General features: G+C 49.2%; 1 protein-coding gene across 2 annotated transcripts in view; it reads right to left on the bottom strand.

Annotated features, from left to right (window-relative positions):
- Nucleotides 1-1,020: 1,020 nt before the first annotated feature.
- The window catches only part of CDCP1 (CUB domain containing protein 1), a 55,213-nt gene continuing 32,591 nt past the window's right edge, over nt 1,021-23,642 (bottom strand). The window contains exons 3-9 of one of the 2 annotated variants that reach the window (XM_036095866.2): nt 22,076-22,438; nt 20,783-21,151; nt 9,573-9,794; nt 8,194-8,574; nt 5,630-5,995; nt 4,027-4,114; nt 1,021-2,018 (exon numbers count right to left, since the gene is read on the bottom strand). In XM_036095866.2, the coding sequence (XP_035951759.1) occupies nt 1,601-2,018; nt 4,027-4,114; nt 5,630-5,995; nt 8,194-8,574; nt 9,573-9,794; nt 20,783-21,151; nt 22,076-22,438 (2,207 nt within the window). In that variant the 3' untranslated portion in view covers nt 1,021-1,600. The remainder of the gene's footprint in view (nt 2,019-4,026; nt 4,115-5,629; nt 5,996-8,193; nt 8,575-9,572; nt 9,795-20,782; nt 21,152-22,075; nt 22,439-23,642) is intronic. The other variant, XM_036095868.2, reaches the window with a different exon arrangement.

Raw genomic sequence — 23,642 nt, 5'->3', positions numbered from 1 at the left:
GGGGTGGGGCTGGGGCACTGATCAGCAGCCACAGACGCTCAGCATCAGTGAGGGAGGCGAGAGGGAGTGGTGGGGACTGGGGTGAACTGGGGAACCAGGCACCCCACCAGCTGCCGCCAGGTGACAGTGTGAGCCCCAGCAATGGCCAGATCTCTGATCTGGATTTTTATGCAAAAATTGTATAATTTTAAATGTTAGTAACAAATTCTTCAAAAAGATTCTGCAGGCCAAACAAAACACACCTGTGGGCTGGGTCGTTTCTCAGTCTCTCTTGCAGTGGCAGGGAGGTGTGATAGGCAGAATCATGGGTCCCCAAAGATGTCCATGTCCTGATCCCCCAGAACCTGAGGCTGTGTTACCTTACATGGCAAAAGGGACTTTTCAGTGTGATTAAATTACAGATCCGGAGATGGGGAGATTTTCCTGCATTATTTGAATGGGTGGGCTTTATAAGCGAAAGGTCCATATAAGGCAAAGAAGAAAGGAGGTGCATCAATGTCACGTGGCAGCGTGGGCGACTCCGTGTGACCAGCCAACCGAGGCATGGAGTGTGAGCAGCCCCTAAAAGCTTGAAAAGGCAAGGAAACCGATTCTCCCCTAGAGCCTCCAGAAGGAGCGTAGCTCTGCTGACTCCCCGATTTTAGCCCAGGGAGACCCACTTTGCCCTTCTGCTCTCCAGAACCATAAGATAAGAAATCTATGTTGTGTTGAGCCGCCATGTTTGAGGTAATTGGTTACAGTAGCAACAAGGAGCTAACACGGTGGCCATTCTCTGGCGTATTTTTAGACATTGCTAGAGGTTGAAAATACTCTCTAGATTTCTCGTTAAATGCCAAAGTATTGTTGGAGCGGGGACAGCCACGCAGCAATTCAAGGAAATTTTTCTTACTTCTAGGACTCAAGATAAATCTGTGCAGTGGGATAACCGCACGCAGAGCAAGAGAACCAGGAAGTCGCTTATCAATGCCCTCAAACAGACACACCCTGTTTTGGCTGGACAGACTGCAAATTATTCCCACCTTCCAGGGGACAGGCACATGTTTATCTAGTGGTCGGTAGAAGTCAAAACCCAGCCATCCAACCAGTTCGCATGAGTTGTCACCATGTCAGGTAAAAAGAGCTACGCGGTTATGCATTTGACTCCTTAAATATACAGGACCACCAAATAAATAATAATAATAATAAGGCACATTATCATTTTCATCCAGGGGGCTCCAGTGGGAGCAGGGACCTTGGATGGGCTCCGAGGGATTGGAATTGTTGCCCTGAAGAGGTCCAAATCCAAATCCAAATCCAAATCCAGAGCTTGTTGCAACCTTGTACGTGGTGACTCACGGCCCTCCTCTCTCATTATGGGCTGGTTTACAACCCAACCCGAGTTTAGAAGGACATGAACTGTGATGATTGTATCCAGGTCAGAATTCATCACTTTCAACATCCCATCATTGGAATGAGTCCACTTGGAAATCAGAGGTCGGTGGTGTCCTGAAAAACCTCCTGCCATTCCTTCCATATAATTCCTCTTTAGGATTTCTGCTTGAGACCCCTAAAGGGTGTCTCCATGCCCTGTTTTAGGCAAAGTCTTTGGAATGGGTCCAAGTTACTCCCCAGGCTCCTCTGGCTCATGGGTGTCCAGCAAGGGAACGTCTGTGCTCCCGTTGTTGGGGTGGGAGAAGGTATATGGTTCGGTCTCAGACTCAGCGGGGAAGCCAGGGGATGGCTCATCTGTGGTCAGCTTTGCAGTCGGGGCCCTGGAGCATATGGGGGGTGGGGAGGGGGGGCAGTCTCCTGAGGGGCCCTGGAAGGGCCGGTAGGTGTCCACCTCTGGCTGCAGGAAGGAGCCGTTGGAATCCTGTAGCAGATGCCCATACACCATGGTGTCATCAATGACATCGTACACGTGGGAATCACTGTCCTTTCGTCCTTTCTGACACTTTTTTGGCTGCATCGGCATCTGGGTGTTGATGTTGCCATTGTAGATGCCTACAGGTGGGCCTTTGTTTTTCTTCTTTTTCCTACTGAGAGAAGAGGAACAAGACAGAGTCAGGAAGAGCAGGATCTTAGCCGCGCTCCATTGGCATAGCCCTACAGGAACTGGGGCACTTCGGGGTTCTCGCATGTCTCCCCCAAGTCCCTCAAATCCCTTAGCCCTTGGAACTGAAACTACTGTCCTCTGGGAGCATTTAGAAGGGATCAGCTTCTGTCTCCAGTCTTCACAGTGGAGGCAGGGTATCCAGGGGTGGGAACAGCTGACAACCAGCCCCTCTTTCCTACGAGAAAGGGTGCTGCCCCAGCCCGACCACATCCAGTGTGGTCATCCCCCACCAATGCTCTAGGACGCGGTCTTTCCTGTAGCTAATGCTTCATCCCTCTTTTGCATGGGTAGAAGCTCTGGCCATCTGGATTCTAAGTGATGTAACAGAGGAGACTCGGGATGAGAGGCTATATCTTAGTTTGGAGTTGGGGACAGTGGGACTCAGTATTAGTGGAGGTATCCAGTCCCTTCAAGCAGTAGCCTTCATAAGGGGAACAGCCTGCATAAAGGGACAGAACTCAAAAGAAGACAGCATCCAGGCTGGGGCACGCCAGAGCTCCTCAATAACACCATTAACCTTTGCTTTGTAATGTTCTTTGGTACTTGGGTGTGGATGGGCATTAGCACTCTCCGCCGAGGAAAAGAAAGCTTCGCCCTCCATCTCCATGAGCCAAAAGCAGGGGATGCTGGCTTTTTAGCTGACCAGTGATTCAAATGGAGGACATTAGTTCAATTAACATAATGGACCCTATATTGCACAGGCTGACAGCTCACTAATTGTGGACAGGCTTCCTGTCCTTTTCTGAGATAAAAATAATGTAGTACATTTAGCTTGTAACACTGAGTCTCTGGCTGGGGTGATGGGTTCCAAAGCTCCTGCCTGAAGCCCTGAGATGGATGCCCCTCCTTTGTGCTCCATGGAGCCTTGATTGTCATCACCAGTGTTCTTCTCAGGCCAGAACCAGGGCAGTTTAGAGATGGAGGCAAGAAGTGGACCCTCCCCTTGCCCGGTTCCCTGCCGATGAGGAAGAAGGGACCCGGTGTTAACACTGTGCTTTCTGATCTGGGTGGCAGAGACTGCACCCCAGACAAGAAAGTTTCCTAGAGAAACCATAAAATGATAATTTGTTGAAAGAAGTCCCTTCCCCCCTGTGTGGTATGTATACAATTCCATTTCACGGAGAAGAGGCTTTTCCCTGGACCTGCCTCGGGCAGCCCCTTCCTCATCAGTGGAGACATTTCTAGACAGTCTCACTGTGGGTCGGGAATTTTGGTTGTTTGCTCACGGCCCCAGTTAATAATAAAAAAGAAAAAATTCTCTTTAGCTTGTCGCAAGGTTGAATGGCGCTAAGGAAAGCAATTTCCTTCTCCCTCATGGCTTTAATCAGAAATACACGCAGAATTGATAAAATCTGGTGGCGCCCCTATTCTGTCTCAAAAGGTCAATGCTCTGACTTCATAAAACAGCAGCTCTCATCCTGAAGGGGTGGAAGGTGAGATGAGTCAGGTAACTGGGTCTTCCTTCCTTTCGCCCACAGGGCTTGCTTTTTGGTGCCTGTCTGGAGTCCAATGAACAAGCGCAAAAATTTAAGAAACCGGAGAACCAGCTGGGGTGGCATGCGTTCGCTCTCCAAGTGACAGAGGACGCAGGCTCAGAGCCCTGGCCTGGGGTGGGGGGGTTCTGACGTGAGCATTTTCCTGCTGAGATCATCCCTGGGATGACCACCATCTGATGGGCAGACAGTAAATGATTGCCAGGGGACTCGTGCTGGGACAGCTGCGTAAGAACTGCAGGCGAACATGTCACCAGCTGTGTCTTCTGTCCCCCCCTCCCCCCCAGCATAACTCACATCTGGCAATATTATTTAATACCCATCCCCGGGAGAGGAATGGGAAGCAAGAAAAGAAGTCAGTAATTAACGACAGCTCTGGTCTGTGTGATCTAAGGAGGCGTCAGATCGGCGGAAGACAGTTTGAGAAATTCCACCTACTTCTTTTTCACAAAGCAAATGATGAGTCCGAGGGCAAACAGCAGTAAGGCGCCACCTCCCACGACCACGATGATGATGACAGTCAGGTCTGTGAGCAGAGACACGAGGGAGAGGGATGAGGAGACACGGGGGTGGCCAGGCGGACGATGAACTGGGGCAGACAGTCTCCAGAGATGGCCGCCATCCCTCCCTTCCCTCCCCAGACACACATGCTGCTCCTCACATCAAGAGGAGCCTATTTCCCTTCTTCTTCACTCTTCTTGACTTGCCGGTACTGGGGCCTTTTAGAAGCCTGGTAACTTCTTGTACTTTCTGTCTGAGGGGCAGCGAGTCAGTCAGCGTGTAAGAAGGTTGCCCATGCTGAGGCCGCCATGCTGTGAGGAAGCCCAAGCCAACCATGTGGAGACTCCGTGAGGAAAACGGACCTAGGAACCCGGCTGAAAGTACCAAGGCTGCAGATGACCCATCCCTGCCACCCCCTAGCTGTTTGAGGCATCTGGCGGCAGCCCCAGATATCTAAGAGCAGAGAAGAACCACGTGGCTGTGTCCTATCCAAATACCTGACCCACGGAATTGTGAGCAAACAAAATGGTTGTTGTCTAAACTACTGAATCTTGGGGCTATTTGTTAGGCGGTGACAGAGAAGTGAAACAAACTGCAGGCCCTACCAGATCCCCTCCAAAGGCCACTCTGAGCCCACCGTGGGATGTGTCCACCCAGGCACCGTGGCTACATGGGAGAAAGGGGCAGAGGGCTATAGGGGAAAGCAGGGCAGCAAAGTCAGAAGTGAGGGCACTAAGGACAGGGTTGTTTCATCTGTGCTGTCCTTTTCCTACAGTTGTACAAAGGACAAAGGAAATAAACCAGACAGGGAGCCCTGCACCAAACAGGGATTTAGAAGTTCTTGCTTGTTTGGGGCACCTGGGTGGTTCAGTTGTTAACGGCTCAGGTCATGATCCCGGGGTCCTGGGATCGAGCCCCACATCAGGCTCCCTGCTCGGCGGGAAGCCTGCTTCTCCCTCTCCTGCTCTCCCTGCATGTGTTCCCTCTCTGTCAAATAAATAAATAAAATATTAAAAAAATTTTTTTTAAAAATTTATTTGATAGAGCGAGAGCACAAGCGAAGCATCAAGAGACCTTGTATGCTTCTTCCAGACTCTCTTGGATCTCTCTGCCTCTGCCATGAGAACAAGGCCCAGGCTGGAGTGTGAGGGAGCGTGGGGAGGAGAGCCAAGGAACCTAGTTATTCCAGCTGATTGCGGCTGGGCCCAGACGTGTGAGAGTGCACGGCTAAGACCACCAGCGTCCTCTAGCTGCCTGCAGCTACCCACAGGTGCATGAGTGAGTGAACCCGGATAAGTCCAGCTCACACCAAAATTGCCTAGTTAACATGTAAGCAATAATAAATGGCTGTCTTTAAGCCAGAGTTCTGGGGTGGTTTGTTATGCAACATTACTGATGCAAATGCTGACTGATACATGGACAGCCAGGACTCAAATCCATGTTTTCTGGACTTTTTTCGCCTCCCAGGTTTGCCCCCTACCCTTCAGCTGCCAATTTGCTGTCCAACCCCCCGCCCCCACAAGACCTTGCAGGCCCTTACCCATAGTCCTTGGGGTAAGCAACACCCAGAAGAACAGGTCCAGCTGCTTGCCACTCACAGGGCTGCAGTTGGAGATGTTGACCCAGAAGCTGTGGTGGTGGAAGCTTGGCTTGGGGAGCACCTCATCCTCCAGGCTGAAGATCTCCTCTGCCTTGCTCCGCTGCTCCTGGATGATCATGAACGCACGCCCCGTCTGGCAGACAACGCCGGTCCGCTCCTTGAGGAAGGTCAGGTAGGCCACCTGGTTGCTGGGCACACTGATGTTCCAGGACACTGAGGTGAGGGACGGCAGGCCCCGGTCCCAGTTAGGGCTCCTCAGGTAGACCTTGTTTTTTGTGTCTGGGGTCACCGTGAAAACACCTTCCTCTGCAGGAAAGGGGAGAGCATCCACACAAGATGTTTCACTGAATCAAAATGGATGTTAACCTGTCTAGACTTTTCTAGAGTTTTCTGCGATGACAGAAAAGTTCTCCACGGGCTCACCCCATTTTATTACACTTTGCAGATTCTGTGAATTTTTAAGAATTGAAGATTTGTGGCAACCCTGCATTGAGCAAGTCTGTGGCACCATTTTTCCAATAGCATTTGCCATTTTTTTGTGTGTCTCTGTGTCACATTTTGGTGATTCTCCCAACATTTCAAATTTTTCATTATTGTATTTGTTATGGTGATCTGTGATCAGTGATTGCAACTTGCTGAAAGCTCAGATGATGGTTAGCATTTTTTAGCAAGGAAGTTTTTTGTTTTGTTCTTTGGGGCTTTTTTTGTTTTTGTTTTTTGCTTACAAAGATTTTATTTTTAAGTAATCTCTACATCCAATGTGGGGCCCGACCTTACAAGCCCGAGATCAAGAGTCACATGCTCTACCAACTAAGTGAGCCACGCACCCTGGCAATAAAGAATTTAAAATTAAGGCATGTACATTGTTTTTTTTTAGACACAGTGCTATTGCACACTTACTAGACTACAGTATGGTGTAAAGAGAACTTTTATATGCACCGGGAAACAAAAAAACTCATTTCACTTGTTTTATTGCAGTGGTCTGGAACCGAACCTGCAATATCTCCTGGGTGCCCATATCTGCACTGCCCAAGCATGTTGCCATCACCACGCGTGTCTGTGGAAGACCCAAAATGTGCTCGAATGTGACTGAGGAGCTGAATTTTAAATTTTGTTATTAATTTAAGTATAAATTGCCGCACATGGCCAGTGACTGTTGGTCAGCACAAAGATTAGAGTCTCAGGTGAGGTGCTCAGGTCTTTTGAACAAAACCAATCAACCAAACAACGACAAAAAAACCCAGGCTAGTTCACCAAACCGCTGGTTATCTCTGGAAGCTTGCTTTCAGAAACACCCTCGACATAGCTAAGATTCACCTGACGCTCTGCCCCACGGTAGGACTGGTACAGAGCCATTTCTGTTTCCGAGGTTAAACCGCTTCCGTTTCTGGGAAGAATGGTAGAAATGCAAAGCTGAAGACCTCCGATAGACACGTCACCTGACCTTCAGGTGAGATGAAACTCCAACGTTCCACATTGAGGAGGGTATGTCTTGTTTTCCAAGACTCCCCAGAGGAGTTTCTTGGGGAGCTGTGGGGATATCAGGCAGCTTGGACTGACCTTAATCTTATGGCCAAAGATTCTTCTCCCTCCCCACTCAGGTCTCTGGGAACAAAGTACGAAGTAAACCTCAGATAAAAGTCTTGGTCAATTTTTAAATGGCCTCTGACTTTGAGCCACTTGTCATGGCGACTGTGACTTTGAAAACCAACCACGGAGAGCTCACCGTTGGGAGGGATTCAGACCCCGCTCACTGCCTGGCACCCTGAAGATCAAACACTAGCCTTGCGGGAGGGGCTGAGTCCCTGTGCTGAGAACAGGACCCGAGTGCTCTGGAGACCCTCCCCGGGCCACCTTCCCCTGTGCACTCCACGCCACGTTCTAAATTGTCAAAGCCGACTCACAAATGCCTGCATAAGGATTTTCATGCTACCACCTTAAATATCTGGGACTCGGGAATATTTGGTTAGCTCTCATTGAAGCCCCTGCCTGCTTCCAAAAGAGGCTTGAACCTGATTCTTTGTCCTGCTGCCTGCCAACTGTCACCTCCCACTGTCAGAGTCTTATTTCTTTCTTTCTTTTTTTTTTTTTTAAGATTTTTTAATTTTTTATTAGAGAGAGAGAGAGTACAATCAGGGGGAGCGGCAGGTAGAGGGAGAGGGAGAAGAAGCAGGCTTCCTGCTGAGCAGGGAGCCCGATATGGGGCTCGATCCCAGGACCCCGGGATCATGACCTGAGCCGAAGGCAGACGCTTAACTGTCTGAGCCACCCAGGCGCCCCCAGAGTCTTATTTCTAACTCCCGGGATTTTCCACACTAGGTGAATGGTGGAATCCGGATGAGGACGCACCATCTTTCAGATTTCTTGTGAGAAGACCAGCCCACTCAGCTCTCCCTACTCTTCAAGTTGACAACTTAATGAAGACGATCCCAGAAGCAAAATAAGAGGGATGTCCAACCAAGAAAGGGGCAGGGAGTTGGGGAGAGAGAGGGAGACCTCCTTACCTTTGAAGAATGGTATAAAGGACACGGTCAGGCCCTGCCTGGTGGCCTCTTGTCGGAAGCTGGGGGCAAAGGTGCGGAGGGTCACTGAGATGTTCTGCTTCACCTGGATCTGCTCGATGGAGCCTCCAGGGCAGAAGAAGCCGAAGTAAAGTTCCTGGCCGGGGACGGCACTGGCCACCAGGTAGCTGAAGCTCGTGTTGCAGACCTTCTCTTGCGTGTGCTGTTGCAGCTTCTGGGCAGGCACCAGTGCCAGGCTCAGCCTGTCCTTGGGCACCAGCAGCTTCCAGGAGAAGTCATGCAGCTGCACGGGCAGCTGGAGGATGTCCCCAGGCACCTGGAGGGAGTGGGATCTCCTGTGGCAGTACCGGTGGTCCATGCAGCCTGGAAAAGAGGGGCTCATGGTACCGGGCAGGGAGGGGACCGGCCGTGTGTCCTCCCCAGCTGGAGAGACCACCCAGGCTTTCTTGCTTTTCCCTTTGGTCTCTCCTCTCCCACTCCGTCCCCCACTCCGGGCTCCCTGATGCTTCTTTTCTAGCCACCCCTCTTGCTCTCTCACGTTCTTACTCCACCCTAAATTGGCAGACCAACTTCTGGGGGAGTACTTAGGGTTGAAATGTCCTCTTCCTGTGTGTCAACCTCTCTTCTGTGGCTCTGAGTCTCAAATGCTAAGTATGGGCAGGGCATAGGTTTTTCCTCTGCCCTGCTTGCCAGCATCCCCGACTGGGGAAGTAGCTTGGTGCAGCGGTCAGAGCAGGGATGGAGCTGGGGAGGTATCTGCCACCTCCTAGTGGGCAGGCTGCCTCAAGTCTTGTGGCCTGAGCTGTTGCATCTGTGGAAACTCTAAGAGCATCCATGTCGGAGGTCATGGCGGCCCAGCGGGGAGGGGACTAGGGGTTTTGCTGCCCTCCATTCATCAAACATTTAGTATGTGACTAATACATGTCAGCACCCCCAGGGGCTAAAGGGACCAAAAAAATGGAACAAGCCGCAGTTCTTGACCTCAAGACTCTCAGTCTCATGCAAGAGGAGACAAGTGTGCGGTGAGCCTGGAGGCGGGGGTTCGGGGGGTTCGGGGGTGGGGAGGCTACACAGAGGAGAGGATCTCAGGAGAGATGCTGGAAGGCTGGGCAGAGGACGCAGGAATGAGCTTGGGAGTGCAATGCACTTCTGAAGGACGCCCGTTCTCACCGAGGCTCTGGTCCTAGAGGGGCACGTCTCCACCTCACTGTCCGCTGCCTGCCCTTGCTCACCCTGCACGGCGGGGGACAGCTCTGATCATATGATTTACAGCCTACCCAGTGGACCCCACTAAGAAGATAGGGTGGGGCAGCGAGACCTGCCCACGGCCCCAGAGGATTGTGCTAACCAAGGGGGCGTACTTATGGTTTTCTCGGCGTTCATCCACAGGCGAGTCAGATTATCACAAAGGAAGGAGATCTTGTGTTTGGAGCCAGATGTCAGGGTGAGGTTGGTGCTGCAGGTCCGAGAATCCAGACACACGAAGCAGCCAGGGACAAACTTGCGGCTAAGCTTGATGGGCCGCGGCTCGATGGTGAGCGACATGGCTTGCTCGTTACTCAAGTCGACCAGGTAGATTTTATCTGAAACCACGAAGAGAAAACAGGTCTGAAGCACGGATCAGCAGCCACCCTGTGAAGGGGCAAAAATTAGCATAAAAAGTCTCATGGCTGGGGAGCATTGGAAATATGTTTTATTATTACGAGAATATGCAAGCGGGTGCCTGGGTGGCTCAGTCAGTTAGGCATCTGCCTTTGGCTCAGGTCATGATCTCAGGGTCCTGGGATCGAGCCTCACGTCAGGAAGCTCAGGAAGTCTGCTTCTCCCTTTGCCCCTTCCCCCATTTGTGCTTGCTCTCTTTCTGTCTCAAATAATAAAATCTTTTTTTTTTTTTTAAAGATTTTATTTATTTATTTGAGAGAGAGAGAGAACAAGCAGGGGGAGGGAGAGGGAGAAGCAGGCTCCCTGCTGAGCAGGGAGCCTGGGGCTCGATCCCAGGACCCTGAAATCATGACCTGAGCTGAAGGCAGACGCTTAACCAACTGAGCCACCTAGGTGCCCCTCAAATAATAAAATAAGAACATACAAGAACTCTAGGAGAAATTTAAAAGGAAAAATAATGGACTGAATTTCTACCACCCATATTTAACCGCTTTTACTTCTTCAAATTCATTTTAGTCCTTGTTCATATGCATGCATATTTTCAACTGCCTAAAAGTATAGTATATATAAAATTTTATACTCAGCTTTTACTTTATTACTTTACACAGGTTTACTTATTTTTCCATACAGTTTTCATATTCACGAGTCTTTGAAAATATTCAGTAATTTAGTGGCTGTGTGATAGTTAACAAGTGAGATTTACCATTGTTTATTTAAGTATTCTCCTGCTATGAATAGTAATTAGCAACAGTGTGGTATTAGCGTGGGGATAGAAGATTCGTAGATATTACATTTCTTCATAGATATTATTATTATTCACAGATATATCCATCGATATTATAATTTAGTCTCTAATAAATGCTATATTTCAAATAAGTGAGGAAAAGACGAACCACTCCTGGCTCGGCTAGGACTATCTCTCCCATTTGTAAAAGAATAAAATTAGACTGGTATTTCAAAGCAAAGAGAATATCCTTATAAATGTGGAGTGCAAATTATAAAAGAAAAAAAAATTTAGGTATCTGTCTGCTAATAGGTACTGAAATGTTGAAGGACAAGGGACACATCGGAAGAAAATATTTGTAAGAAAGATGGATTGAGCAGTTCACAGAAAGGGAAACGGAAATGTTCACATATTCAAAATATAAGGAGTTCTTAGTATCACTTGCAGTATCACTTGTCATCACAGAAAAGCAAATTAAAACAAAGTGTAGAGGGTGAAGATGAAAGCCTGCCCCCTTGGGACCCCAGAGGTGTGACCGGGGAATATACGCCCATGTTTGTACCGCAGCTCTGGAACTGTGGAAAACCAGACACCACGTAATACGGGAAGGGTTAAATGCTCTGTGGAACATTCATGAACATTCATGAACATTCAAAGCCTATGCTGTTTCTGTAATGCTCGTGGCCTCTGTGGAATATTATTTAGCAGTTAGAAAGAAAGAGGGAGATCTAGGGGTGGGACCTGGGTGGCTCAGTTGGTTAAGTGTCTGCCTTCAGCTCAGGTCATGATCTCAGGGTCCTGGGATCAAGCGCCAGGATGGGCTTCCCTGCTCAGCGGGGAGCCTGCTTCTCCCTCTCCCTTTGCCCCTCCCTCCTGCTTATGTGCATGCGCACACGCAAGGGCTCTCTTTCTCAAATAAATAAAATCTTAAAAAAAAAAAGAGGGAGATCTAAATATACTGATCTAAGAACTTCCAAGATACAGTGTTGACTAAAACAGCAAGTGTAGAACAAATGTAGACTATGACACCGTCCGATTACACGATCTCTGAATCAAATGTAATCGCTCTTTCTATGTGTATATACTTAGGTATGTAAATGAAGAGAAACAAGATCTGGAGAGAAATACAACAAATCCATAACTGTGGTTACCCCAGGAGAGGAGCCAAGAGTGGGGCGCCACACACTATTTAGAATGCCTCTGCTTGTTGACCGAGCTTCTCTGGAGGGTGCTCTGACCAGACTGCTTCCTGTGGAACCCGTAACATCTTCATGTTCAACCTTTTCTCTTGAGTTGGTTGGATTCCCTCAGAGAAGAGCGGGCCATTCACCAAATGGAGGAAACACACTTGGGGCTTCCCACGAAGGAAGCAGGATGGGGCCTCGAGAGTCAGCACATCAAACTTACTCAAACTGCCTGTGTTCAGCTTAGCGCCTTCACCTTCAGGGCAACTGGGATCTTTGGTTCAAAAACTTCCCTTTCCAGGGAAGGAACTCCTATCTTCTGTTGCCCGCGGGAGGAGCGTCCCCGGGCTGCTTGGTGGGTCTGGGGCTGGAGTGGCTTCTCCCACTTTTAGCCCTCGTTCTGAAAGTGACGTGTTGCCAATTCCTGCCTTTGAAAGTTTCTTCTTGGTGTTTCCCACTGTGGGATTAGATTCTGCACTTTTGGGTCTGCTGAATCAGTTACCCCTGTACGTCCATGCTGGGAAATGTTAGAATATTGTCTCCTTTCCATTTATCATTTCCCTTGGAATTTATGCTTTTAGAAATGTTTTAAATGCCATTACAGTGTGGTTTAAGAAGGAAGCAAATGTCTCTTTAATGGGAAGCCCTCATTTTCCAATTAGTTGTGTTTTTCTCATCAGAAAGTGAACTTCAGGGATCTCCATAACCTGCTTATCTGGCACATGGTCAAGAGTCCATGATGTGTTGGGTTGTTAATCCTCATACATCCTTGAGAGGGAGTGTGTCAGTCAGCTCAGGCTAAATTATGCTACAGTAGCAAATGGTCCCCCAAATCTGAAGGTTTAGAATAACCAAGATTCATTCTTCATTCACCTTACACATCCATTGTGAGTTGGCTGTAGCACTGGGGCATGTCTTTTTAACTCTTTTTTTTTTTTTTAAGATTTTATTTGAGAGAGAGAGAGAGCACGAGTGGGGGATGGGGTGTGGGGGGAGGGGCAGAGGGAGAGGCAGGCTCCCCGCTGAGTAAGGAGCCTGAAAAGGGGCTCCCTTCCAGGACCCCAGGATCAGGACCTGAGCCGAAGACACTTAACCGACTGAGCCACTCAGGGGCCCCATGTCTTTTTAATTGAGATCCGGGCTGAAGGAGAAGGCTCTGTGACAGAGTTTGAAAGGAGAACCACAGGATGGGTGCTGAAGTTCTGCTTAGAAGGGGCACACACTCACTTCTGCTCCTATTTCACTGGAGAAGCAAATTCACGTGGCCAAGCCTGTAGCCAATGTGGTAACGAATCTAATCCTCCCCCAAAAGGGGTGGTGAAGATTTTGGAATATACAATCCAGCATAGTAGGCTTCCTCACCCGCATTTGACAGACAGGGAACCTAAGGCCAGGAGATGGTGGTGGGACTAGGATTCAAGTCCACATCTTATGGATTACAAAGCCTATGCTGTTTCTGTAATGCTCGTGGCCTCTGTGGACCCCAGCTTCCTCTTCTCTAGCCGGTGGCGGTGCAGAGGAGATAAGAAACCGTGGGAACCCTGGGCCTGGCTTCCCGAAGCTCGTATAGGGATGATGCTCCCTCTGAAAAAAACCACCAACAGCCATCTGATCCCAAGATGAGAGCGAAGTTGTCCCTCGATGTGCATTAGATATGCACTGAATTTGTCAGACTTGCTTTAGTTCAAGGACAGTTCTTCAAATATTGATGGAGGACCTGCTTTTACCACCCACACTGTACTCCAGCGATGGTCTGCAACCATAAATGGAACTTTCCTTTGGAAAGTTCAAAGTTTAGATGTGTTTAAGGTAATACTGCTTTCATCATGTCGATTTTTATAAACTACAAATTTGAAGCTTAGAAAGGTAGTAACTTGTCCCAAGTCACACAGCTTGCTAGTAGCCAAGTCTGGCTCCCAAACCCGCTAACCACTGGCTATAGCTTCCCTTGACGTTTTGGTCGTGAAATTTATATATAATAAAATGCAGAGATTTAAGTGTTCAGTGTGATGAGTTTTGTCAACTTTATATATCCATCGTATCTATCACCCAGAGCAAGATCTAGAACATTCCTATTATCCCAGAAAGGTCCTTTGTGCCCCTTTCCCATCAATTCCCCTTGACTTCCAGTCATGCCCCGCGAAGGCCATGACTTTCTGATTTTTATCACTGCAGGTTTCACCTGTTCTAGAACTTCCTATAAATGGAATCATATGGTATGTACTCTCCTGTCTGGCTTTGTCCCCTCAGGAAAATGTATTTAAGGCTCATCCATGTTGTTGTGGATATCAGTCGCTTTTTCCTTATCATCACAGAGTGGTGTTCCACAGGATGAATATCCCACATTTGTTTGTTCCTAGATTGAAGGAGATTTAGCTTGTTTCCAATGATGAATAAAACTGCTATATACATATTCTTTTATCGATCTTTGAGTAGACTTACGATTTCATTTCTCTAGGGCAATTACCTAGGAGGAAAATTTCTGCCAGATGATGCTCTCAAGTGATTGAGCCTTTGTACCCTTCTGCCAGCCGTGTGTCCGGGTTCCAGTGCCCCACGTTCTCACCAACATTTGCTGTTGCCAGCCTTTCTCATTTTAGCCATTCTGGTGGGTGTCGAATGGTACTGTGGTTTTACAGTTCACATTTCCTTTGAAGGTCACTGTAGAACGATCAAGGGACAGTGATGAGACACCCCGCACTTGAGCCAAAACAGAGTGGAGTTTGTTGAGGAAAATGATCCTGATTCTGAGGCAAGACGGACCTTGCTCCACGGGGAACGTCAGGAGGACCCTGGACTCCGTGTTCACACACCCCATGTGTCCGGCTTCCCAGTTCCGCAGACACATCCCATCCGTTAGTCGTTTGATGTGGCTTCTTTCCACAGTTTTGGTTGGCTCTCAGGGTAGACACGGTAAATTCCCATGATGCCTAAGGCTTTAGCTGTCTGGGTAAGAGGGAAGTATGCAGCCCTCACCTGTCACACGTGGGGTGCTTTAAAGGGAAATGTCACTATCTACATTCGTGAATCTATGGAAAGATAAGGCAGATTTTACTCAGTGTCTCCTGTGTGCTCTGACAAGTGGCTTCATCCTACCCTCACCAGGAGGAGGAGGAGGGGTAGGTGTGACGGTTACCAATTTACAGCTGAAAGAGACCTTAGGCTCCAAGTATTTGCTCAAGGCTAGGAACCTAATTGATAGTTTCCTACCGCAAGAGAATCCCATATTCTTTCTACAACACTGCACGTGTTTCCTTCCTGTAATAAACACTTGAGCCGGAGATTTGAAAAGACATCCACCCCCCCCCCAAAAAGACAACCTTTCACTATTTGCTACTTACTGACACTGGAAACCCTTGACGGGATTAGCTTATTGATTGAAGTTTCCAAAAGACCCCTAATGATTTTTGTGGAATCTGTAGAGATTTCTTATTTATTTATTTATTTAATTAATTTATTTTTAAAGATTTTATTTATTTTTTGACAGAGAGACACAGCAAGAGAGGGAACACAAACAGGGAGAGTGGGAGAGGGAGAAGCAGGCTTCCCGCTGAGCAGGGAGCCTGATGCGGGGCTTGATCCCAGGACTCTGGGATCATGACCTGAGCCGAAGGCAGATGCTTAACGACTGAGCCACCCAGGCGCCCCTATTTATTTATATTTTTGAGAGAGAGAGAGTGTGTGTGTGTTCGAGCGGGGTGGGGAGGGGCAGAGGGAGAGAGAGAATCTTTTTTTTTTAAAGATTTCATTTATTTATTTATTTGAGAGAGAGAGAGAGAAGGAACAGGGGGAGAAGCAGAAGCAGAGGGAGAAGCAGACTCCCTGCCCAGCAGGGAGCCCGATGTGGGACTCAATCCCAGGACTCTAGGATCACAACCTGAGCCGAAGGCAGATGCCCAACTGACTGAGCCACCCAGGCGCCCCGAGAGAGAGACTCTTAAGCGCAGAGCCGGATACAGGGCTTGATCTAACTATGCTGACATCATGACGTGAGTCGAAATCAAGAGTTGGATGCTTAACTGACTATGCCACCCAGGCATCCCCGAGATTTCTTACTTATTTTTTTAAAAAATTTTATTTATTTATTTGACAGAGAGAGATACAGTGAGAGAGGGAACACAAGCAAGGGGAGTGCGAGAGGGAGAAGCAGGCTCCCCATGGAGCAGGGAGCCCGATGTGGGGCTCGATCCCAGGACCCTGGGATCATGACCTGAGCTAAAGGCAGATGCTTAACGACTGAGCCACCCAGGAGCCCCAGATTTCTTACTTTAAAATAAAAACAGGCTCCATGGGAATAAGTTAGAGGCCACAATACGTGTCGACTCTGCCAGGACAAACATAAGACTCACCGAGCTTGAGTTACCCAACAAAAAACAAAAACAAAAACCAAGTCAACATTTCGTTAAGGGCTCCAGGTGGCTTCTGGGGGTCTACAGAAGCTGAAAAAGAAGCAGTACGACTGCTTCCCCAACCAGCATTTACTCAGACTGGTTAACGGAAGCACACGGTGTAACAAGCTGGAAACTCCTGTTCATCTACCTTGGTTGATAACCCAGAAGATACTCGTCTGTCTGGTATTTTCAGAGCAAGTGAACATACCTTCGAAAAGCTGGAGGAGGATGCAGAAAGCAGCAGGCTAGCGGTCTGCCCTGGCTAAAGGGAACCATATATTTGGGCAGACTACTATTAATTTGTGTGATCAGTATCCGCAGGGCCACTTGCAGAAATGATATAAAAAGAGGAACAGGGTGCAGGAGACAACAGAGACATTGTTTCTCTACCGTGACTATCAGGATGAAACTCCAAGGAGGACAAAATTATTTTGTATATTTCCAGGAAATGATGGGACACTAATAACAGGTATGACAGGGTAGTACCGTTGACCCTTGAACAATGAGGGGGTAGGGGTGCTGACCCCCTCCCACAGTTGAAAATATTCATATAACTTTTGACTCCCCCCAAAACTTAGCTACTGATAGCCCACTGTTGACCAGAAGCCTTATCAATAACATAGTCGATTAACATATATTTTGTATGTCATGTGTATGACGTACTGTTTCTTACAATAAAGTCAGCTAGAGAAAAGAAATTGTTATTAAGAAAATCATAAGGGGGGGTGCCTGGGTGGCTCAGTCGGTTAGGCGGCTCTCTGCTCAGTGCGGAGCCTGCTTTTCTCTCTCCCTCTGCTCCTCCCCCTGCTCATGCTTGCTCTCTCTCTGTCAAATAAATAAAATCTTAAAAAAAAAAAAAAGAAAAGAGCGGCGCCTGGGTGGCTCAGTCGTTAAGTGTCTGCCTTCGGCTCAGGTCGTGATCCCGGGGTCCTGGGATCGAGCCCTGCATCGGGCTCCCTGCTCAGCGGGAAGCCTGCTTCTCCCTCTCCCACTCCCCCTGCTTGTGTTCCCTCTCTCGCTGTGTCTCTCTCTGTCAAATAAATAAATAAAATCTTAGAAAAAAAAGAGAAAAGAAAATCGTAAGGAAAAGAAAATACTTTTAAGGTATTATATCGTATTTATTGGGAAAAAAAGTCTGTGTATAAGTGGACCCGTGCAGTTCAAACCGTGTTGTTCAAGGGTCAACCGTATTGTACTATCAAAAAATAAAGAATAAGAAAGAGCGTGCAGAATGGAACACTGAAAAACAAGATCTGTTTGGTAGAGATGAACGTGAATCGAGCTCTCGAACCCGGCTGAGCTGCTGTGCTCTGGACAGCCTAAGTTGTCAGTGCTCACAAACACGGTTACAGCAGGCCGGATGGGTTACTCCTCAGGCCCAGGGCAGCCCTCATTCCTCATCCCACGACATAGGATGTCTGTGTCAAGTCATGGAAAGACACCCCTGGAGGACTCCTCTGGGTCTACTCCGGGTCTAGTTTGAGCCTATCTGATATTCTTGAGCAAAGTAGAGAGAAGGTTGATAGTAGGGTTTTTGGGAGCAGACAATTAGGTTCAAGGTAACACCTGACTTTCCCACCTTCAGAGATTGTTTTTATTTTGTTTTTTTTTGCAGTGTGGGCCCAATGTGGTCAGGTCCTGCTGTGGATGATGAGGGTGTTGGGTGCTTGCTGGGGCTCTGATGGCTGCCTCCGCCCTTGCTGAGGCTTTGGCTTTGCATGGTTGCTGTTGACAGCCAATCTCTAGGCTTGAGAAGGTCTCCTGCTCTTCTTTCTCATGCTCTTCCCCTCATCTGACTTCTTGGAACAGCCCCTCTCCTGGGTGCCCCCACCGAGGCGTATCCACCTGCCCCTTCCGATGGGCTGTGCCATTGGATGGTGCATCTGGTTCTTGAGCCACTTTGGGCAAGAGGCTGCCTCCTGAGATTAGGATAAGGATTTACAAAAGGCTGAAATGTGCCAGAAACTGTGGTGGGTGTGGGAAGAGAGAGGAATAAGACAGATTCCTGATTGGGAGGAATTTGGTGGGACATAGACCTGCAGATGGATAAATACAAAATGGTGTGTGATGAATGCAAACCCCGTCCCCACGAGTGCTCTCGGGGTAGTGGCTTTGGTTTGGGCAGTTGTTCCTCTACTTGGGGCAAAGGGGGATAAGTGAGGGGCAAGAGGCCCTGGCCCGGGCTCAGGGAGGCGCAGCAGAGGGAGGCCTCCATGGGGGACCAGCTGCAGGAGTTTGCCTCCACATTCCTGGGGGAAGGAAGGGCAGAGGCTCCTACCCGAGGGACTCAGACTCTTGAAGCACCTCCCTCCTGCTCCAAAGCTTCTTCTTTCTCATTTCCAAGGCAAGAAAGAGCAGAAACAGGACACGTAGCCCCTGACTGTGGCAATGAGGGGCATCAACCATCCGGGCCCCCCGGTAGGTTGGAAAGTGCCAGACTCTGCCACGAGTCTGCCCCTGGAATTCCTGTCAGCCTGCTGTGCCTTCCCTGCCTTGAAGTCCCACGCCACACCAGTGAAACTCCTGGGGAGTGACCTCCTGCATCTCTCTCTGGGTTGTAGTCCATCTCGAAGGACAAGCGCTGTGTCATTTTCAACCCCGTATCCCTTCCTTGATCTAGAACCCTGCTGGATAACACTCAAAGAGCGCTTACTACCTGCCAGGCACCGTGTACCTCATTTCTTCCTTAAAACACCCCTATGAGGGTGGGCCTATCCTCTCTATTTTAAGATGAGGAACCGAGTCACACAAAGGTTAAGTGCCTTGCCCACAGTCACTTGGTAAGTAGGGGAACCGGGATTCAAATCCCCGTGGGCAGACCCTATACTTTGTGTGAAGCCGTGATACCACTGAACAGCGTTAAACGCAGTTAACTGCTCTTTACTTACCTGGCACCTAAGGCCAGACCCTTCTTGATGTTGGTTAAAGCCTGTTTAACAATTTGATGAGTTGCGGAAATGAACTCAGCTCTTATTCCAGGAAATGCAATACACCGGCAGCACTCACCATAGGGGAGACGAGAAACAAATCCCTCGGTCTCCTAAACTCAAACCCACACCATCTCCAGATGCTTGCGTGGCTGTTTTCAACATTGTGATGATGCAATTGTGATAGCAGAATCACAAAAATGTGTCAGCGGACACACACACACACACACACACACACACACACACACACTGATGCCTTCTACAGGGTTATTGTAAATCAAAAGGCGTCTTAGTCTGGTTATGCTGGGGCTGCAGCTTCTGGAAAAACCCAGAAAGTATTCCCGAGGCAGCACCAGCCCGGCAATCCCTGGGGCGGGTCCCACACTGTTGCTGTCTAGATGTTTATCAGCTCTACTTAAATAAACATCGTGTTTCCACTTAACCATTTCTGCCTGGCTCCACCTACTTCCTGGAAGTCAATACTAACCAAACCAAGGCTGAGAATCAGTCCTCGGGACAGAACGCATCCTGAGCCCATGTCACAGGTTCAAGACCACTAGTCACACACACTTGCTCCTTCACACACTCCAGTTTACAGATGGGCCCCAGGAACAGCCACTCTGAACTCATCTCATACCTTTGATTTCAAGATCCACACCGCTCCCCACAGAGCAAAGTTCAAGGAGGCACTCGCCCTCAGGGGCTGACCTTGTACTCACACGACCCTGAGGGTGAGCACCTCCAGAAGAGCAAGCGCCTCAGAGGGTTGCCTCCTTCAATGTTGCATGCTGGGCACTTTGCCCTAGTCCTGGCCCTGACTCACCTTTTCTGGGTTCATGGCATCTCAGTAAATGTGTGCAGAGTGATGTGCAACCTCATTCTCATCAACCCACCTGGGGTTCAGAATGGTCCAGAGCACAGGCTCTGGGTTCCGAGCTTGCTCTGCTCCTGACAAGCTATGTGATGTTGGGCTAGTTCTAAACGCTCTCTGAACCTCCTGGTTTTTCACCAGTAATTGAGGATAATTCCTGCCTCCCCTATAGGGTTGTAATAAGGATTAGCTGAAGCTAAGTGGCGTGCTTAGGTCAGGACTTGGCACGGACTGTGTGTGCATGGTGTGGGGCACTCGGCCAATTAAACAGGGTTCATTGTCATTATCATTGCTGACGGTGCTGGTGCCATTCTGATTCACACTGAGGGTCAAGACACGTGATCTAGAAAGTAACCTTCTGGGGATGCCTGGGTGGCTCAGTCAGTTAAGCGTCCAACTCTTGATTTTGGCTCAGGGCATGATCTCAGGGTGGTGAGATGGCTCTGTGCTGGGCGTGGAACCTGCTTAAGATTGTCTCTCTTTCCCTCTGTGCACCACCCGCCCCCTCTGCTCATGCTCTCTCTCTTTCTCTCAAAAAAAAGTAAACTTCCAACACCTTTGTTAAAAACAACAGCCTGAATGCAAGTTCCCATTTGCTTCTTACTGTGTTGAAATGGAGCGGCATGCCATGCGTTCACCAATGAGCCTGTCTTACTCTCAACGCACTTCCTGAAACTCTTAGAGAGTCCAGAGTCCAAGTGTTCCCGAAGCCACAGATGAGAAATAGGACGGGAACCTCACGCCAAGCCGACTATCCAGGAAGGAAAGAAGGAGCTGGAGGAGGAGGGGAAAGGAAAGTGGGGTTCACTTACTGCTTTCATTTTGTGGATGTTGGACCAAAACTTGAAATTGCAGCCGGAGGATCCCTGGATTTTGGGCATCTTGGTCACAGCCTTGCAGAGAGAGGTTGAAGTTCCCAGCCATGTTCCCGGGCTGCTTGTCCTCCAGCCTGAACACCTCGGGGTTGGTGGTGGATCCCGGGATGTAGTACTCAACCCGCTCCTCCTTCTTCTCGCAGTTGGACACATTGAAGTGAAGGAAGGAGACGCTCGCCCGCAGGTGCGCGGGAATGACAAACTGCCACGTCATGAGCTCGTCCTCCGGGAAGCCATCTGGGTAGTTGGCAGACATTAGAGTTGCCGAGCCTTCACCCTCAAACACAGATTCGATGATGCACAGTCCTGTCGGTAGTAGGACCCGAAAGAGAAAGAAGAGGAGGTGATTAGACCCTGCCCCCGCTGTCCATGGCTGAGAGGCAGCAGGCTTAGGGAGGAACCATGAGAGCAATGCTCAGGTCCCGAGCTCTGGGTGTGGTCTTATTCCTGATAAGGATACATCAGTGGTGGGTGACTAAATGTTGAATGACCGACCCAGCGGGGGGAAAACAAAGCCCCAATTTGTAGTGTCTGCCCATTTCCTTGCTGTAAATACTCGCACCATGGCTGATTTCAGGCCACCAACATGATAGGAATGTGGGGTTTGGAGCAGATGGGCAGCAGCCCCCCGTTGTATGGCATTTCCCACCACAGAGTTACGACCGACATCAATAACCTCAAGAGCACAGATAACAGTAAAACGTAGCGAAATAATTAGGAAGTGATGAGTTTTGAGTGTCTATTACCTTTGTTTCTAAATGAATTTATTTTAACTGTAAGTTTACATCATTTTATTTCTATGAATGTTTAGCGTCAGCCCAGAATTCCGGAACATCAACCATCAGCTGTTATGAACGGGTGTGAACCGGCTTCGGCACACCAAGGATACAATTACTAGAAATGTGAAAGGGCTAGAAGATGGGACAAAGAAGTCAGCAACGGGGTAATCAAGGGAGGTCTGTAGAGCCAATCCCACTTCGTGTTCTGAAAACAAACCTCATGGGCACAGAGGACCGAGGAAAGAGAGTGGCCACACAGTTTGTTTAATAGAGAAGGGTGGGTTCACACCAGGAGATCCGCACCACCCCCGGAAAAGCGGGATCTTCCTTCGAGGTATTCAGGTCGAATCATACGATAGTGCGGACATCTGCCCATTTCCGACCTAGAGCAGGGGGTGGGGTTTGTAGGTTTCAGCCTCGGCCAACAGTGGGGATGGAGGGGCGTGCTCACGTTTTATAGAAGATCGGTTTGCGATGCTGAAGCCCGAGACGTTTCGGTTGTGGAACCAGGGCAAGTGTAATGCCACTTTCACCCCTTCTTGCATTTTGATGCGGGACACAGTGCCGTTGCTGCAGAAGGTCCCGATCTTGACCGCGGTGGCATCAATGCGGCCGCTGATGGAGTGGGTGACTCCGTCCGGACAGCGCTCCCCTGGCCCGATCTGCCTCAGGCGAGGGATGGCGAACTGCAGCTCTAGACCAATGCTCTTGTGAGCTTTGACGTCCCAGATGAAGGTTCTGTTGAGGGTGGGCAGCGCCGATGTGGAGGGCTGAAGCTGGACCTCCCCAAACGGACAGGGGCCTGACATGCAGTCTGAAACACAGTCACAAAAGCAAGCTTGGTCACGGATGCCACCAGGCCACTCAGGGCCTCTCTTGACCCCTGGAGGAGATGCTGGCCGCCCCCTCCCCAGGCAGAGGCACGATCTCCTGGCAGTGTGGGTGTTTGGGGGGAACTGGGGGGCTAGGGGGAGCCCCCTTGGCCCAGAGAGCCTGAAGGGTCCAACTGCACCTCTTCCCCTCCCAGGGTGGGTAGCAGCCCACAGCCAATCACTGCTCCCCAAGGCAGGGGTGAACAAGCCTGACCTCCTTGTTTCAAGGGACACAACCTGGTGAGGCCGCTCATATGCCCGCATCGGCCAGTGGCTACACTTCAGCTAAAACCACACCTTCGCTTACTTCCTCCCTTGGCTTTATTTTTTCACTGCTTCCTCGTTCTGAGGGCACCGTCTGGACAAATGACTGAAAAATCCCCATGTCAGGCTCTGCTTCCAGGGAACCAGACACAAGACACCTCCTAACTACTGTGTTTTCAGGACTGGAGTAAGCCAGACGGAGGCCCTTTGCAATGGACCCCGGGCTGTAGGATACTCCACGTCCCCCCCCCCCCCCCCCCCCGGGTCTGAGACAGTCACGGTTTCACAACTGCAAAGGCACGGTGCCCAGCTTCGCCTTTCACGACTGGTTTTCCCATCAACGTACCTAGTACTCTGAACTTACAACCCCCTTCATGGCTGGAACCCGGAGGCACAGTTATCGTTCGGCCTCGGGGCTGTAATGCTGCTGTTTTATGACCAGTGCAGTTAAATTTTTTTTTTTTTTTTTAAAGGCAAACAGCTAATGACATCCTTTGATGTGTTTTGTTTCCTAAGCCTTTTATTTATTTATTTATTTATTATTTATTTATTTATTTATTTTAAAGATTTTATTTATTTATTTGACAGAGAGAGAGATAGCAACAGCAGGAACACAAACAGGGGGAGTGGGAGAGGGAGAAGCAGGCTTCCCGCCGAGCAGGGAGCCCGATGCGGGGCTCGATCCCAGGACCCCGGGATCATGACCTGAGCCGAAGGCAGACGCCCAACGACTGAGCCACCCAGGCGCCCCTCCTAAGCCTTTTAAAACAAAGCACAAAACGTTGCTCTCAAGGAGGAAATGAGCCCGTGGAAGAAGTGATAGAAGGCAGACAGAACAGGGCCACTTTGTTGTATCCAGGCAGGGAATCCGAATGTGCAGTG

The sequence above is a fragment of the Halichoerus grypus genome, chromosome 1 (assembly GCF_964656455.1).
Source record: "Halichoerus grypus chromosome 1, mHalGry1.hap1.1, whole genome shotgun sequence".
In the NCBI taxonomy this organism is placed as follows: domain Eukaryota; kingdom Metazoa; phylum Chordata; class Mammalia; order Carnivora; family Phocidae; genus Halichoerus; species Halichoerus grypus.
This window is presented reverse-complemented; position numbering and strand designations above follow the sequence as displayed.